Source organism: Saimiri boliviensis, chromosome 9 (assembly GCF_048565385.1).
Source record: "Saimiri boliviensis isolate mSaiBol1 chromosome 9, mSaiBol1.pri, whole genome shotgun sequence".
NCBI classification, from domain to species: domain Eukaryota; kingdom Metazoa; phylum Chordata; class Mammalia; order Primates; family Cebidae; genus Saimiri; species Saimiri boliviensis.
Window position 1 is genome coordinate 20,500,610 of NC_133457.1, and position 15,995 is coordinate 20,516,604.

General features: G+C 37.4%; 1 protein-coding gene and 1 long non-coding RNA gene across 8 annotated transcripts in view; one reads left to right on the top strand and one right to left on the bottom strand.

Annotated features, from left to right (window-relative positions):
• The window catches only part of LOC141585598 (uncharacterized), a 173,420-nt gene that overhangs the window by 86,468 nt on the left and 70,957 nt on the right, over positions 1-15,995 (top strand). The gene's annotated exons all lie outside the window — the stretch shown is intronic.
• Positions 1-15,995, bottom strand: part of VEPH1 (ventricular zone expressed PH domain containing 1) — a 208,390-nt gene that overhangs the window by 34,962 nt on the left and 157,433 nt on the right. For 2 of the 7 annotated variants that reach the window (XM_074405554.1, XM_074405552.1), the window contains exon 12: positions 12,339-14,615. The exons of the other annotated variants lie outside the window; for them this stretch is intronic. Coding sequence is in view for 1 of the 2 variants with exons in the window: in XM_074405552.1 (XP_074261653.1) it covers positions 14,592-14,615 (24 nt within the window). In the remaining variant the exon portion in view is untranslated. Of the gene's footprint in view, positions 1-12,338; positions 14,616-15,995 lie in introns of those variants that run through there. 7 annotated transcript variants of the gene reach the window in all.

A 15,995-nucleotide genomic window follows, 5' to 3' on the forward strand; every position in this document is an offset into this window, starting at 1 on the left:
TCAAGTAACTGGAAGAAAACACTATGTTTGATTCATTTCAGAGAGAAATTTTGAAGAACACTTTAATTTAAGAACAGCAAATATGATAAAATTTAAAAAGCCAAATTGGCCAAAATCACGCTCATCTAAAAATCGCGAAAAAATAATCTGACTACAGAATATTGGCAGTTAATGTGATAAGAGTTTAAGTAAAGCAATTTATGAAAAATCTAATGGAAGAATATGAGTTGAGTCAAAAATAAAGGTGGCAAATTGCATAAAGCTATATAACAAGTTTTATAAATGTTTGATAAAACCACAATTATCTTTTTTACAAATCCAATTTCCTTGAAACTTCAGTTCATTAAAACCAGAAAATTATTTTTATTAGAGTGGGAGCAAGGTCAAAACACTACCAATGTTCAAAATGTCAAGAAAACTTTAACATCTTTTACAGTGGTGTCAGCAGTAAAATGTAATCATAGAACTTTTGACAATTATAGCCAGCACCTACGTGTTCTCCTTTCATGGTGCAAAGCAAATAATTGCAGTGATTTTTGTTTTTTCTAACTGATGACTGTCACCTACATTCAACAAATATGTAGTACTATTTGTTAAATCTATTATGTAGTACTGTACTACAGAGGATGCAGATATTAAAGAGTTAATTTGGAGAGGCTCTTTTTTCTTCCTTTGGAAATCAGATAGCAGGAAAACCATGCTCCTAGCCATGGAGGTTATTTGGTTGGAGGCAAGGTGCTTCTCTTATTCTCATAATTTTATTTTATTTTACCTTTATCCATGATACCACTTTCATTTTCAGACTGTTTCTCCAACCTCCCCTTTATGTAAGTATTCACTTTTTGGGTTTGATATGTGTCTTAGAACAGATATGTATTCTTGAAAAATATGTAGCAATGTTTATTTTTCATTTTTGCAAATGATGTTATGCTGTGGATCCTGTTTGGTTTCTTATTTGTCTCACTCAAGATCTCTACATGATAATTGAATGTGTATTTAGCTAACTGTTGCCTCTACAGCTGCACAGTGATTTCATGGTGTGCATCCACCACCCACCACATTTCACCTCACCATTTCCCTAGTGTGGACACCAAGTGTGCCCCCCGTCTCTGCATTTACACAAGGATGTAACAATGAATATTCTTATACATGTCCCCCTTGTGGATGTGAGCAAAAATTTTTCTGTGATAATCGCTCAGAAGTGAAATTGCTGTGTCATAGTGTATTAATGTAGGGCTATAAAAATATTTTTGTGTTTCTGCACAGTTAGGGCTTTTTGAACAAATTTTACTGAAACTTGGGACCTGGGCTAAGAAAATAAGCTTTAGAAGTGAATTTATGACTAATCAGAAAGTGAAAGACCATCTAGAGAGATTTATTTTCCCAGAGGTATGTTTATGTTTTAAGATGGAGACGAGAACTAGGATGTTGGAGCTTGGGTTGTCAGGTAGAGACATTAGTCTTCTCTTTCCCCTGGAGGGATCTGTTTACATTCTAAGGGGTAAAAGTAAGAACCCAGATCCCTTACCAAGGAGCAAAGATTTTTGTTCCCTCCTTTCATGGACAGCTGTTCCACCCCCTATGTAAATGCCCAAATTCATATTGTCAAGGTTCCTGGCCTACAATGCAGATCCTAGGATGTGTAAGATGACATCTGGTTCTCATCACGTTGCCCCAGGGCTAACAACTGAGGCAAAAGGAAACTTAGGAGGTTATTTGTTGCCAAGTAAATAATAATAATCTGCTATGCCCCAGAAACCTTGTTTGTATGAGACATTAAAAATTTAACATTAATCATATCCTCAATTTCACTACATTCTACCAAATTGCTATTCAAGTTACTCAGGCGGCTGAGGTAGAAGGATCACTTAAAACCAGGAGTTCAAGGCTGCAGTGAGCTATGATGGCACCACTGCACTCCAGCCTGGGCAACAGAGCAAGACCCTGTCTTGAAAAAAAAAAAAGAAGTATCATTTTGTTGACATGTTTACTACTTGGAATAGTTAAAGAGGAGATAAAACTGACTCTGTTATGGACCTAGAGAGAATGTATTACTTCCCATGATGCTGGAATTTTAAATGTCTCCATTTAGTCACTTCACAGAGCAGAGAACTAAGCACTGGTGAAGTAATAGTGATGGAAGCAGTTTAAGAAAGTTGAACCACTACTCAGTAGAGAACTAGATAAAGTAAACTATGGAGGCCAAGGTGGGTGGATCACTCGAGGTCGAGAGTTAGAGATCAGCCTGGTCAACACGTTGAAACCCCGTCTCTACTAAAAATTTAAAAAGTAGCTGAATGTGGTGGCACATGCCTGTAATCCCAGCCTCCCAGGAGACTGAGGCTGGAGAATTGCTTGAACCTGGGAGGCAGAGGTTGCAGTGAAGTGAGATCAGGTCACTGCACTCCACCTGGGCAACAGGTTACTCACGGCAACCTCTGCCTCCCGGGGTCAAGTAAATTATGGTCTATTTACATGGTGGAAAATTTTATAGATGCTGAAATGAATGAGCTAGCTCTACATATCTGAACAGATATATTTTTAAAAAACATAACATTGGACTGGGCATGGTGGGTCACACCTGAAACCCCAACACTTTGGGAGGCTGAAGCAGGTGGATCACCTAAGGTCGAGAGTTCAAGACCAACCTGACCAACATGGAGAAACCCCATCTCTACTAAAAATACAAAATTAGCCGAGCGTGGTAGCGCATGCCTGTAATCTCAGGTACTCAGAAGGCTGAGGCAGGAGAACCACTTAAACCTGGGAGGTGGAGGTTGCAGTGAGCAGAGACTGTATCATTGCACTCCAGCCTGGGCAACAAGAGCAAAACTCCATCAAAAAACAAAACAAAACAAAACAAACAAAACAAAACACCAAAGGAAAAAACAACAACAAAAAAACCATAACGTTAAGTGCAGAAATCATATTGCAAAAGGTAAGTGGCATCTGATAATATTTAGGTAAACATTTAAAACAATTGTACAAAAACATTCATGGAAATAATATATACCAACCTCAGGAGAGCATTTGTGACAATTTCTTTTTGTAAAGGGAGATATTTGATGCAAATATAGCAGAAATGTAAACATCTATCTTGTGGCAGGAATAGGTATCATATTTCTATACTTTTCTGAATTTATGAGCTATTTAATTTGATGGAAAAATAAAAATGAGGCAGAGAGCACAGTTCAGTGAAGCAAAGAGACTAGCAAGGGTCAGAATCTGTGAGGAAGAAAGGTTCTGTGTGTGTGGCGGGGGGGGCGGGGGCTTCCTTGGTACTCCTCAAATATCCTGTAGAGGAGTTCCTATTTTACTTGTGTGAGGGTGGCCTTGGAGGTGAAAGTCTTTCTCCTGATTTTTGCACTTATTCTTGTTAGAAGGCTCCATGTTACAGTTTCTTTTAACTTTTAGCTCTTCAAACTTGGAGATAAAGGAACAGACCCAAAATACAAAGTGTTTGATATATGTTCTATTTTGTTTTAGAAAACAAAACAAAGCATGCTGACACCAAGTTCTATCTTAGGGAATTATCACAGCATGGCCTAAGTGCCAGAGAGGATACTTAGAAATAGGAGTTTTTCTACTGAGTGGTACAGAATGAAGAATATAGGTTTTGGAGTCAGATGATCAGAGTTTGAGCCCTGCCATGACCATTCTGTGCATTTCTCAAAATATTTTAATTTCTTTTTACTTTTAATGCATTCCTCATACAGTAAAATGACTTTGATTCCTAACCTGTCTCTTTCAGTGACTTTTTGCCGTAATCTATTCATGGATAATTGTACTGCTTTCTAAACTGTGGAGAAATAATAAAAAGTAGTGATAATGGCCAGCACAGTGGCTCACTCCTGTAATCTTAGCACATTGGGAGGCTGAGGTGGGCAGATTGCTTGATCTCAGGAATTTGAGACCAGCCTTGGCAACATAGTAAGACCCCCATCTCAAAAAAGTAGTGACAATGATGATAATTCAAATAAAGCAAAATAAGAAGCTCCTTATTATGCATGTAAAATATAGTGTTTTTTTTTTCTCTCAGCTAGGTAAATATATGTAAATCTTCCTGAAATGAATGACTTCTTTAAGAAACACTTAGGTGCCTGAGAAACATATTTAGTTTTCTAAAATCAAGTAACATACTTACCTGTCCGTTTTTGTTAGTTTGTTGTCAAACCTAGAAGCACTGGATTTAATGAGCTGCCAACATAGAGAGATGTAATGTGATGTAGACGTGAACATTTCAAAGGGGAATAATGACATGCACATGGTTGATGAGGCCGTAACGAGATGTTCAAATAGAAATGCACAGAAAATGTGCATGGGTAATGGTGCAATGAAATGCATAAATAGATAAGTGTAATGGTAAAGGCATGGGGGTGTAATGTGATTTACAAATGGGAGCATTAAAAGGGGAGGTTGGAAGGGCAGGTTGTGGTAGATAAGAAGCAGAAAGAATGTGGTACTAAGCATGAATGGAGGAGCTAATAACATGTGCATGATGAGGATGTGATGAGATAAAAATGGGATGGCATAATGAAGTTCACAGATGGAGGGGTGTAATGAGTTGTGTAGAAAGGAGGAAATAATGACAAGCTATAAAAGGAAGGATTTAATACGATGAAGAAAGAAATAGGCACAAGAAGATGTAGGACTGAAAGGAGAAGCAGAAAAAAGGGACATTAGTGAAGAGATGGGAAATAACAAGGTGGGCCAATGGAGCACTCTAATGAGGCTGAAGTGAAAAGGTGCAATGATGTGTACTCATTTAGGGAATAATTAGACACATGCATAGGACGATAATGAGGTACTCGGGCCCTGATCAGACGTAGACCGTAGAACTCAGTTCTTGCTGAGGAGGCAAAAAATTGAAAACAATTCAGGGCAGAGCCACAAAAATGTCTACACCCACAAAAGAGAAGACTAAACAGGTGATTTGGCCCCAGCCTTGTAGTTTATGAAGTAATAGTCTTATAGCTACACTTACTCTGTTCCAGGAGCTTTGCTAGGTGTTGAACTAAATTCATCATCTCATTTTACCTTCTTAACAACTCTATGAGGGAGGTGTATTCCTTCCTAGTTATAGATGAAGAAATCAAGCTGTAGTGAGATTAATGACTTGCCCAGTTTCCAGAGCATGTCTGTGGTGGTGATGTGACTCAGACTAAGTCAGTTGGATCTCAGTTGCCTTTGCCTCTGTTTTGGTGTTTTTTCAGAGAGGCTGTGGGACTTCCTGCCCTAGAACTACCAGGATAACTTGTCAAGATGCAGAGCCACAGGCCTACCCTAGCAAATATCATTGGCAAAATCTGCAGAGTCCCTAGGAACTTGCATTTTCAACAAGCATCCCAGGGACTCTTACATAAACTAGATCTGAGAACTACTCCTCGAAACCAGCACTAGAGTGTGTGGTGATCTAAGGCTATTCTCAGTTCTAGTGAAAGACCATAGAGAAAGGGGATTTCATGCAGCATGAGGACTTTGGGCTGTTTACAAAGCAGACTATCTGTTGGCAGAAGAAATTCGCAGACCCAAGAATAAGGCAACAAACCCAAAATTACATTGAATATAGGGTAAAAATATAAAAAATGTATGGAAAATCATTAGATTCTAGGAAATATTTGTTTACCGAATTAAAAAGAACATAGAAATTACTCCATATTCATGGAATCCCTAAGAGAGAAAGGATAATATGTCCCTACAACCAAATTTTTTTGCCAATCCACATGCAACTTTCAGGATTCTAAAATTAAAATCTAATGGTAGTACTGACTGTTCTCTTCCTTGGTATGTCTAGTATTGAGATATCTAAATTGCTATGATTTTTAAGGTCAAAACCAATATTTCTATTTGAAATGTGCATTAAATGTGCATACTCACATTTTAGTGACACAGCCTCTGGTCAAAACCTTTTTAAAAATGTATTTTATAATTGTTTCCAGTGTATATTTGTGAACCACACAGGAAAATAATGTTCATTACTTTAGTAACTTTTAACTTGGAAATTTATTATTTTAACCAACTTTTAACTAACTAATTAACTATTTCAATTAACTAACTAATTAACTAGCTAACTTTTAACCAGGAAATTTATTATTCAGTTTGAGTAGTCTCTTTTTATAGTACACATGAGCTCAGATAAATTTTGGGCTATTTGTGAAAATAAAAGTCATTCTCGAAAGATGAAACCTGGCCAAACACAGTGGCTTACACCTATAATCCCAGCCCTTTGGTCAGCCGAGGTGGGTGGATCACTTGAGTCCAGGAGTTTGAGACCAGCCTGGGCAACATGATGAAACCCTGCCTCTACAAAAAATACAAAAATTATCCAGGTGTGGCGTTGGGTGCCAGTGGTGCCAGCTACTAGGGAGGCTGAGGTAAGAGGGACTGATTGAGCCTGGGAGGTCGAGGCTGCAGTGAGCCATCATTGTGCCACTGCACTCCAGCTTGGGCAACAGAGCGAGGCCTTGTCTCAAAAAAAAAAAAAAAAAAAAAAAAAAGAAAAGAAATCTTTGTCATAACGAAGAATAAAAAGTCTAAAAACATTTACCGAGTAGCTGCTCTGCTTCAGGCCATGATGCCATGATAGGTGCTGGGACATGCAGACATAAATGGGAAGAGCCTGATCCCACAGCCTATGAGAGGCATAAAGACTTTAAAATTAAATGATTCTGCTGTTGTTGACGTCTTTATTTACATCTACATGAAAGGTTATGGGAAGGGAGTCATTCATTTTGTTTGGAGAGGTCTTGCAGAAAAGGTGCAATAAAATAGGGCCAGCTACTGTTTATTAAGCTCTTACTAAATGGCAATCACTGCTCCATGGGCTTTGCATGTGTTATGTTTTTTAAATCTCATAATATCCCTGTGAAGTGGTTACTGCTATTTTCTGCACTTTGCAGGTAAAGAAGGTGAGGCAGAGAGGAGTTAGAAGTGCTGGTATGTAGGTGGTAGAGGCAGGATTCAAACCCAGATCCTGAGTTTTCAGTTATCACTCTTTCTTGTTGCACAAAAAGAGGTGGTATTTATTCTAATAGTATAGTGTCCAATGTTCGTTGTCATTCACATAATATCCATGATAGCAGCAAAAGAAAAAGAAAAGGATTTTACTCATGCACTGATTATTTAAGAAAAGAACGTAATCACTATTAGATTAGAACAGACGTTGCAGAGGGATTGCATACCTCTGCTCCCCCAGGAATAAAGTTATTTCATTAACTATTTTCTAAATTAAAAAAAAAATTTTCTTGATGCAGAACATCTGGCTAACTGAAGAAATGTTCACAAAGGTAGTAAAATTGACATGCTTCATTATAGGACAGTCTGGCTTGTGAAATATGAAAGGAATATAATACATGTGATAAACCAGGATTTCAACAAACTAAGAAAACATTTCTGTGTCAATTTAAATTTGTTAAAAAGTATAGGTACAGTAAGTACAGTGTAGGTGGACAGTGGTTAGGGAGGTATGAATAGTGTATATTAATTAGCCAAGAGTAAAGTTAATAATTTTCTAAAGGAGATAAGAGAATTTAAAAGAAAGACTATAAAACAACAGATGAGTGTATAACAATGAAAAGAAATCTGTTTCTTAATAGTAAATAGAACTATCACTTAGGTTCAATGCATTTACAAAATTATGTGCAATCACTTACTATAATGGGTGATGTCTACCTGTTAAGGGAAAGAAGCGAATCCAAATGAAGGTAGAAATAGTATTTAGGGAGGCAAAGTTTAGAATTTGGCTGAACTTCCAAACTCAGTGGTCCTAAGGCATCAATAAAAGTCATGCTTGTAAAAGTCTCCAAGGGTCATGTCATTTCTCTCAAGAACTCTTCACGTGTGAACCTCTCCTCTGATGTTACTCATATTAATCCCAGATGAATTATCATGGCTCTGGTGGAAAGTGTGAGTCTACTGTGATAAAAATCCATCTTGTGCTTAAACTGAAAACTCTCCTGGTGTTACCTAGCATTGCAAGCTTTATCCATGGCGCATGCTGTAAACACAGCCAGGGTCAGTTAACCTCATCTTGCTCCTGCGGCTGTTGTCTTAACCTTGGCCAGCTGCTTGGTGGGTGTACTTATTCTGTTTTTCTGAGGGGAAGAGTAGAGTGTGTGTTGGGGCTTTAAGGAGAAGCAGAGGGTTCTTATAAAGAGAAACTCAGCACAAATCCATCATTTTCTTCACTCAGGAAATAACTGTGTGTGTGTTTTTTGTTTGTTTGTTTGTTTTTTTGTTTTTGCCCCCGGGCTCTAAAGACCATCTTTCTGTTTCCCAAATTGGTTTTCTCATGTGTAGATGCTTCCCTTTTCAGTATTTAAAATTTTCTTCTTTTGGTCTGCATCTTTGCCCTCCATCTTCTTAAATACAGATCTTGAAACATTTCAGTATTTTATTACCACTCAACCACGAGACAAAAATCCAAGCCTGGATGAATTCCATCACAGTACCTGAACAGCGGATTGGAGCTGGAGAAAATCAGATCTCTGCTTTACTCTAGACCATAACCTCAGGTCCCAGCTGGATGCTCCTCACTCCCTGACCACTCTGTTGTATTTCTCCAGGAAGCTCCTGGTCCTTTCTTTGAGCATTTAATTTCAAACCTTCTCTTTCCTCAAATCTCCTACCTTCCACCCCACCCATTCCCTACCTCACTTGCAGCTGATGGCCTCACCTCTTATTTTACTGAAAAAATTTAAAAGCTATAAAAAATGCATTCTTCTTTTCAGCCTCAAAGGTACTAATTGATCTGATTCTGTATGCAGTCATCTCTTCTCTCATCTATTCCATGAATCTCACCCTCTCTATTGCATCATCCCAGCAATTTACAAACAGATTCTGAAGCCTTCCATTTTTACCTATCTCTACAATCCCTCTACTTACCAACCTATTCAGCACCAAACTGCTTAAAACAGCTCTCTGTATATGCTGTGTTTCCTTCTTCTTTCCTTCTTGTTCTTCCACCTACTTCTGTTCTACCTTACCCTTAAAACTCTATTAAAACTGCTCTTTCCAACTTGCCCAGTTGAATGGACACTTACCTTCATTTGGCTACTAAATCCCATACAATTCCTTTCTCCCTCCTTCTTGGACACTCTCTTGATAAACTGTGATGCCCTCTACACTTTCTGAGGTTCTTTAGTCTCTTAGCTGCTGTCTGGATGCAAGCCTAAACTGGGACCGTTTCCTTTCTAAACTCTCTTCCTAGATTGCTTCAGTCTTCCCATGGTTTTCATCATCTGTTTGCTAATGATATCCTCATCTATATTCCTGGCCTAAGTCCTTCACAGTTGGATATCCAATTATCTAAAAAACAATTCCACTGGGACATCTGGCAGGTGTTTGAAACTTCACATTCAGATGTCTGAAAGTCTTGCTTCCCAGCTCCCACCTTCACTCACTTGCCCATCCGCAGAGCTCATTTTCTTTGTTTTAGCCACCTTAATAAATAATACCACCATACCAGAAACTTGACATCAGCCTTGATTCCTTACTTCCCCCTCACATTTACCCGCCATTCATTAGCTTGTTATGATACTTTTACCTCCAAAAGTTATATTGAATTGTCATTTATTTCCATCTCTAGCAGGATCATCTTTGTTTAAGCTACTCTCTTCTCTCACCTGAATTAGCAATAGTCTTTTTTTGTGATCCCCTTAATTTTACTTTTGTTCCTTTCCAATCTAGTCCCCACACAGCAGACTGAATGATCTTTTAAAAACAAGCTGGTTGCAGTGGACTGAAGGCTTATGTCCCCCTATGACCACCAAATTCATACACTGAAATGCTATCCCACAAGTTGACTGCATTGGAAGGGGAGGCCTTTGGGAGGTATTAAGTCTTGGGGATGGAGCCCTTATGAATGGGATTAGTGCCTTATTAAAGAGGCCCAAGAGAGATCACTTGTCCCTTCAACCATGTGAGGACACAGCATTAGGGTGACATCTATGAGCCAGAAACTGGATCTGCACCAGACACTGAATCTGCCTTGATCTTGGGCTTCCCAGCCTCCAGAACTGTGAGAAATACATTTCTGTTGTTTATAAGCCCCCAGTTAATAGTATTTTTTTATAGCAGCCCAAATGGACTAAGAAACTGAACTAAGGACTGCTGCTCAAAACTCTTCTGTGGCTTTCCATAGACTACAATAAAATCTAAGCTCCTTGCCATGATCTAAAAGGCCAGGAGAGAAATCCCCAGATGGGCTCTCCAGTTTCTACTCTCCCCTTTGTTCACAGGCTCCACCAATGCTGTGGTGAGTGTGCTCACTTCTGTGTAGGTGTGACCATCTACTGTGATACAGGAGGAAGAAAATATTAGAACTTTCATTTCTATTTTTTATTTTGTCCTTTAAATTTTCTATTTTTTAATGTTTCATAGTGAAATAACATGTAAAATAATATATGTATATAGTTTAAAGATAAATAAATACACACATATTGAAGGTACTTGTTACAAAAAAATTTTTTTGATGGGATGTGTGACTTACATTTGAGGAGAATGCTGTAATATCCCAAAGCTTTTCCTTTCTCTTATTCTTCCTTTTTTGTTTTTGTTTTTTGGTTTCAAAGCCTTTGTACAAATTGTTGACATTGCCAGGAAAACATGTCTGACATCTGCTTAGAGAAGCCTTCCTTGACCATCCAACAAATGCTCATTTTCTTTAGGCATTATCTTTTATAGTATCTATCAGCATACAATTGTGTATTTGTTTCTTAGTGTATTGCTTGTTTCCATCAGGATAGGGATTATGATTGCTTATGTTTAGTCTCTGCATAATGGTTGGTATAGAGCAGGCATTTGCAAAAAATATTTTTGATGGAATACATGAACGTAGAGTCATATTTACCATGATTTTGCTGTGGTTATTTTGTCTCCTCCATGTTATTGCTCATACCATTCTTTTTATATGGAACTATTTTTCTCTTTAAAAATAAAAAAAGCCTCCAAACTCTGTATTTTAATTTCTTCCACTCTCCCAACTGGCTACTTCCCTGAGCAAAGAGTGTCCCAGACATTTGCCTCTGCATCCACATTCCACCTTCGGTCTGCCCTCCAGACCCCTCCATGATTTTGCAGTCTTCATTTAGTTTTCCCCTCAATCACTGCATTAGGCCCTTGGCCTGGCTTCTTAGGGGAGAGTCTTACTCATACTTTCTGTTTATCTTTTTACCTCACCATTGCCACTTTGAAACTGCCTATCAGATTTTCCTGGTTCTGAGCTCATAGCCTAAAAGCATAGAATCCTCCACCCCTATCTGGGGTTCTGAAATCCCAAGCCCCACTTCCCTCTAGCTTGCTCTGAAATGAAGGTTCTCTCGAATATATATTCATACAGCTCTCTTGGAGACTGACCTGCCACAGCACTTGTCACTTCCATCACACATGTAGACTTACATTTTCTCATAAGACTTTGAACTGTTACATCATATATACAATAAGCTCACTTTTTATTTATTTACTTATGCATTTATATATTCAAGCACATTAACACTTTAACCCAAAACACTACATCTAAACCTGTGGGAGCATCAGAAAGTCTCCTCGAGTTCCACTCAGAATTAAGGTTTCAGTTTTACTTACGCCTTGGCATTCCCGTCAATTATCCTGGAAACTGTCAAGTGTGTTTGTAGCAATGTGGACTGAAAGCAAATTTCCAAATGTTAGCCAGATGGGGTACGTTTTATTTCAGCAGCAAATGTATTTTTTTTTTCTGTAAGGGACATAATTTTGAGATCCCATTTCTATAGCATATGACATTTCCCTATGCTTTGGTAACTGGAACGAATGTGTCAATAAAGGCATTTTCTTTCTGAAATTCTGGTCCTTTAGCAGTCCCCCAATCAACTTTGTCAACTGTCGGGTCCTCTGATAATCTAAGTGTCATTCCCTCTGAAGTGTTGGGCAGCACACACATTGAAATGAAATTATTAATAGTAATATCTACTTGCTTCATGGAGATCTTTCTCATTTCTTCAATAAATCAACTGGTTTTCCACCCTCTTTTAAAAATCCCTATTTTATAATGGAAATTGATTGTCTTAGAATGGATTTTTCTTCAAGTAAACTACTTTTTTACATAAGGCAATGTAGCTTAAAGTAATATATTTTCCTTGATTATAAAAGAAATATTTTTTGTTGTTCTTTTTTTAAATTGTACTTTAGGTTCTGGGGTACATGTGTAGATCGTGCAGAATTATTGCATAGGTACACACATTGCAATGTGGTTTTGCTGCCTCCATTCCCCCGTCACTTACATCTGGCATTTCTCCCCATGTTATCCTTCCCCAACCCCCCACCCGCCCTGCTGTCCCTCCTTTGCCCCCCCAACAGACCGCAGTGTGTGATGCTACCTTCCCTGTGTCCATGTGTTCTTAATTGTTAATCACCTGCCTATAAGTGAGAACGTGGTGTTTGATTTTCTGTTCTTGTGTCAGTTTGCTGAGAATGATGGTTTCCAGATTCATCCATGTCCATACAAAGGACACAAACTCATCATTTTTTATGTAAGCATAGTATTCCATGGTGTGTATGTGCCACATTTTCCTTATCCAGTCTATTGTCAATGGGCATTTGGGTTAGTTCCAGGTCTTTGCTATTGTAAATGGTGCCACTATGAACATACGTGTGCATGTGTCTTTATAATAGAATGATTTATAATCCTTTGGATATATACCCAGTAATGAGATTGCTGGGTCAAATGAAATTTCTATTTCTAGGTCTTTGAGGAAGTGCCACACTGTCTTCCACAATGGTTGAACTAGTTTACACTCCCACCAACAGTGTAAAAGTGTTCCTGTTTCTCCACATCCTCTCCAACATCTGTTGTCTCCAGATTTTTTAATGATCACCATTATAACTGGGGTGAGGTGGTATCTCAATGTGGTTTTGATTTCTCTAATAATCAGTGATGATGAGCATTTTTTCCTATGGTTTTTGGCCTCATATATATCTTCTTTTGAAAAGTGTCTGCTCATATCCTTCTCCCACTTTTGGATGGGGTTGTTTGCTTTTTCTTGTAAATCTGTTTTAGTTCTTTGTAGATTCTGGATATTAGCCCTTTGTCAGATGGGTAGATTGCAAAAATTTTTTCCCATTCTGTTGGTTGCTGGTTCACTCTAATGATTGTTTCTTTTGCTGTACAGAAGCTCTGGAGTTTAATTAGGTCCCATTTGTCTATTTTGGCTTTTGTTGCCAGTGCTTTTGGTGTTTTCATCATGAAGTCCTTGCCTATGTCTATGTCCAGAATGGTTTTGCCTAGGTTTTCTTCTAGGGTTTTTATAGTGTTAGGTCTTATGTTTAAGTCTTTAATCCACCTGGAGTTAATTTAAGTGTAAGGTGTCAGGAAGGGGTCCAGTTTCTGCTTTCTGCACACTGCTAGCCAGTTTCCCAACACCATTTATTAAACAGGGAATCCTTTCCCCATTGCTTGTTTTTGTCAGGTTTATCAAAGATCAGATGGTTGTAGATGTGTGGCATTGCCTCCCGGGCCTCTGTTCTGTTCCGTTGGTCTATATCTCTGTTTTGATACCAGTACCATGCTGTTTTGATTACTGTAGCCTTGTAGTATAGTTTGAAATCAGGTAATGTGATGCCTCCGGCTTTGTTCTTTTTGCTTAGGATTGTCTTGGCTATGCGGGCTCTCTTTTGGTTCCACATGAAGTTTAAGGTGTTTTTTTCCAGTTCTGTGAAGAAGGTCATTGGTAGCTTGATGGGGATAGTGTTGAATCTATAAATTACTTTGGGCAGTATGGCCATTTTCACGATATTGATTCTTCCTAACCATGAGCATGGAATGTTTCTCTATCTGTTTGTGTCCTCTTTTATTTCCGTGAGCAGCAATTTGTAGTTCTCCTTGAAGAGGTCCTTTACATCCTTTTTCAGTTGTATTCCTAGGTATTTTATTCTCTTTGTAGCAATTGTGAATGGGAATTCCCTCATGATTTGGCTGTCTGTTAATCTGTTATTGGTGAATAGAAATGCTTGTGATTTCTGGACATTGATTTTGTATCCTGAGACTTTGCTGAAATTGCTTATCAGTTTAAGGAGATTTTGGGCTGAGATGATAGGGTCTTCTAAATATACAATCATGTCATTTGCAAATAGAGACAATTTGATTTCCTCTTTTCCTAACTGAATATCCTTTATTTTTTTTCTTGCCTAATTGCTCTGACTAGAACTTCCAATACTGTATTGAATAGGAGTGGTGAGAGAGGGCATCCTTGTCCAGTGCCATATTTCAAAGGGAATGCTTCTAATTTTTGCCCATTCAGTGTGATATTGGCTATAGGTTTGTCATAAATAGCTTTTATTGTTTTGAGATACGTTCCTTCAATAACTAGTTTATTGAGAGTTTCTAGCATAAAGGCTGTTGAATTTTGTCGAAGGCCTTCACTGCATCTATTGAGATAATCATGTGGTTTTTGTCTTTGGTTCTGTTTACGTGGTGGATTACATTTATAAACCTGTGTGTGTTGAACCAGCCTTGCACCCCGGAATTAAGCCTACTTGATCTTGATGGATAAGCTTTTCGATGTGCTGTTGCATTTGGTTTGCCAGTATTTTATTGAAGATTTTTGCATCTATGTTCATCATGGATATTGGCCTAAAGTTTTCTTTTTTTATATAGAGAAAAAAAAGAAAATGATAATCCCATTAACTAGAGCTAACTATCATTAACATTTTAGTATATTTCCTTTTGGTCAGTTTAATGGGCAATCCTCAAATTATATTTTTTATAAAAATAATTTTATACCCTGAAATATGGTATTTACCATAAGTGTGTTTCATGTCATTGAATATTTCTCATAAATATAATTTTTCAGGATTTGTTAATATTTTCTGTTCTCTCAGCAGAGACAGCCAGGAAATAATTCTCTCTCTTTCTGTGTTGGCCTATCTAGCTAGCTAGCTAGCTAGCTATCTCATCTGTCTATCTGTCTTAAAAATACTCTTTTATCTGGATTCAGGGCCTGACCTACAAAAATATTCTTTTTTATGGATGCATAATAATTTCATTCTCCCATTTTTAGATATTTAGGCTATTTACAAATCCCTCTGCAATAATTTTTGTGTTTGTTTATCTTAAGTTTTGTACACATTTCAGATTATTTCTTTAGAACAGATTCCTAGAAGTGGAATCACTGTGTGAAAGGATATGAATATTTTTAAGACTCTTGAACTGCATTGCTAAATTGCTTTTTAGAAATGTTGAAATAATTTACACTTCAACTTAGAAATGTGTGAGTGTCTTCACTCTCTTACTCAAGCCAGCACTGATTATCGTATTTTAAAAAATGTGTTAAAAAGGGTAACTTATTTTAACTTTGACTGCTTTGCCTACTAATGAGGCTGAATATCTTTTCTGGACTGGGTCTCCTAGGTATTGGCTCATGTTCTTGGATCATTGATTCTTGATTTATATGAACTTACAATAGTAGCTTAAGGATATTAAACTTTGTTTTTCATGCTTGTTACAAATATTTTCATTTGAAATTTTTGTGCATAAAAGATTTTGCTTTTTACAGATTTTATATTTTAGGTAGTCAAATCTACCAATTCTTTACTCTTTGACATTAGTTACAAGTGAAATTAAGTTTAAAAAGCAAAGACAGAAAAGCATCTACAAAGTTACTTTAACAAATACCCATGTACCTGCCAGCCAGACTTAACAAATGCTAATATTTTGCTTCCGGTTATTTAAAAATAAAATTACAGATGAAATCGAGATCTTCTTAATTCCCTTTCTCAGTAACATTTTCTTCCTTCCTTTCCTCACTTTCTCCTTACCCAAAGGCAACCCCATCATAAATTTGATATAATTCTAAATATAGTGTTTTTTATCATAAGTGTATAAATAATGCATAACACTGCTTGGTATGTTTTAAAAATTTACACAATACAATTTATGCTAACATAGTATTCATATCATAGTTTTGCAACTTGCTTATTAAAACTCAATATCATATTTTCAAGATTTATCCCATGTTATTACA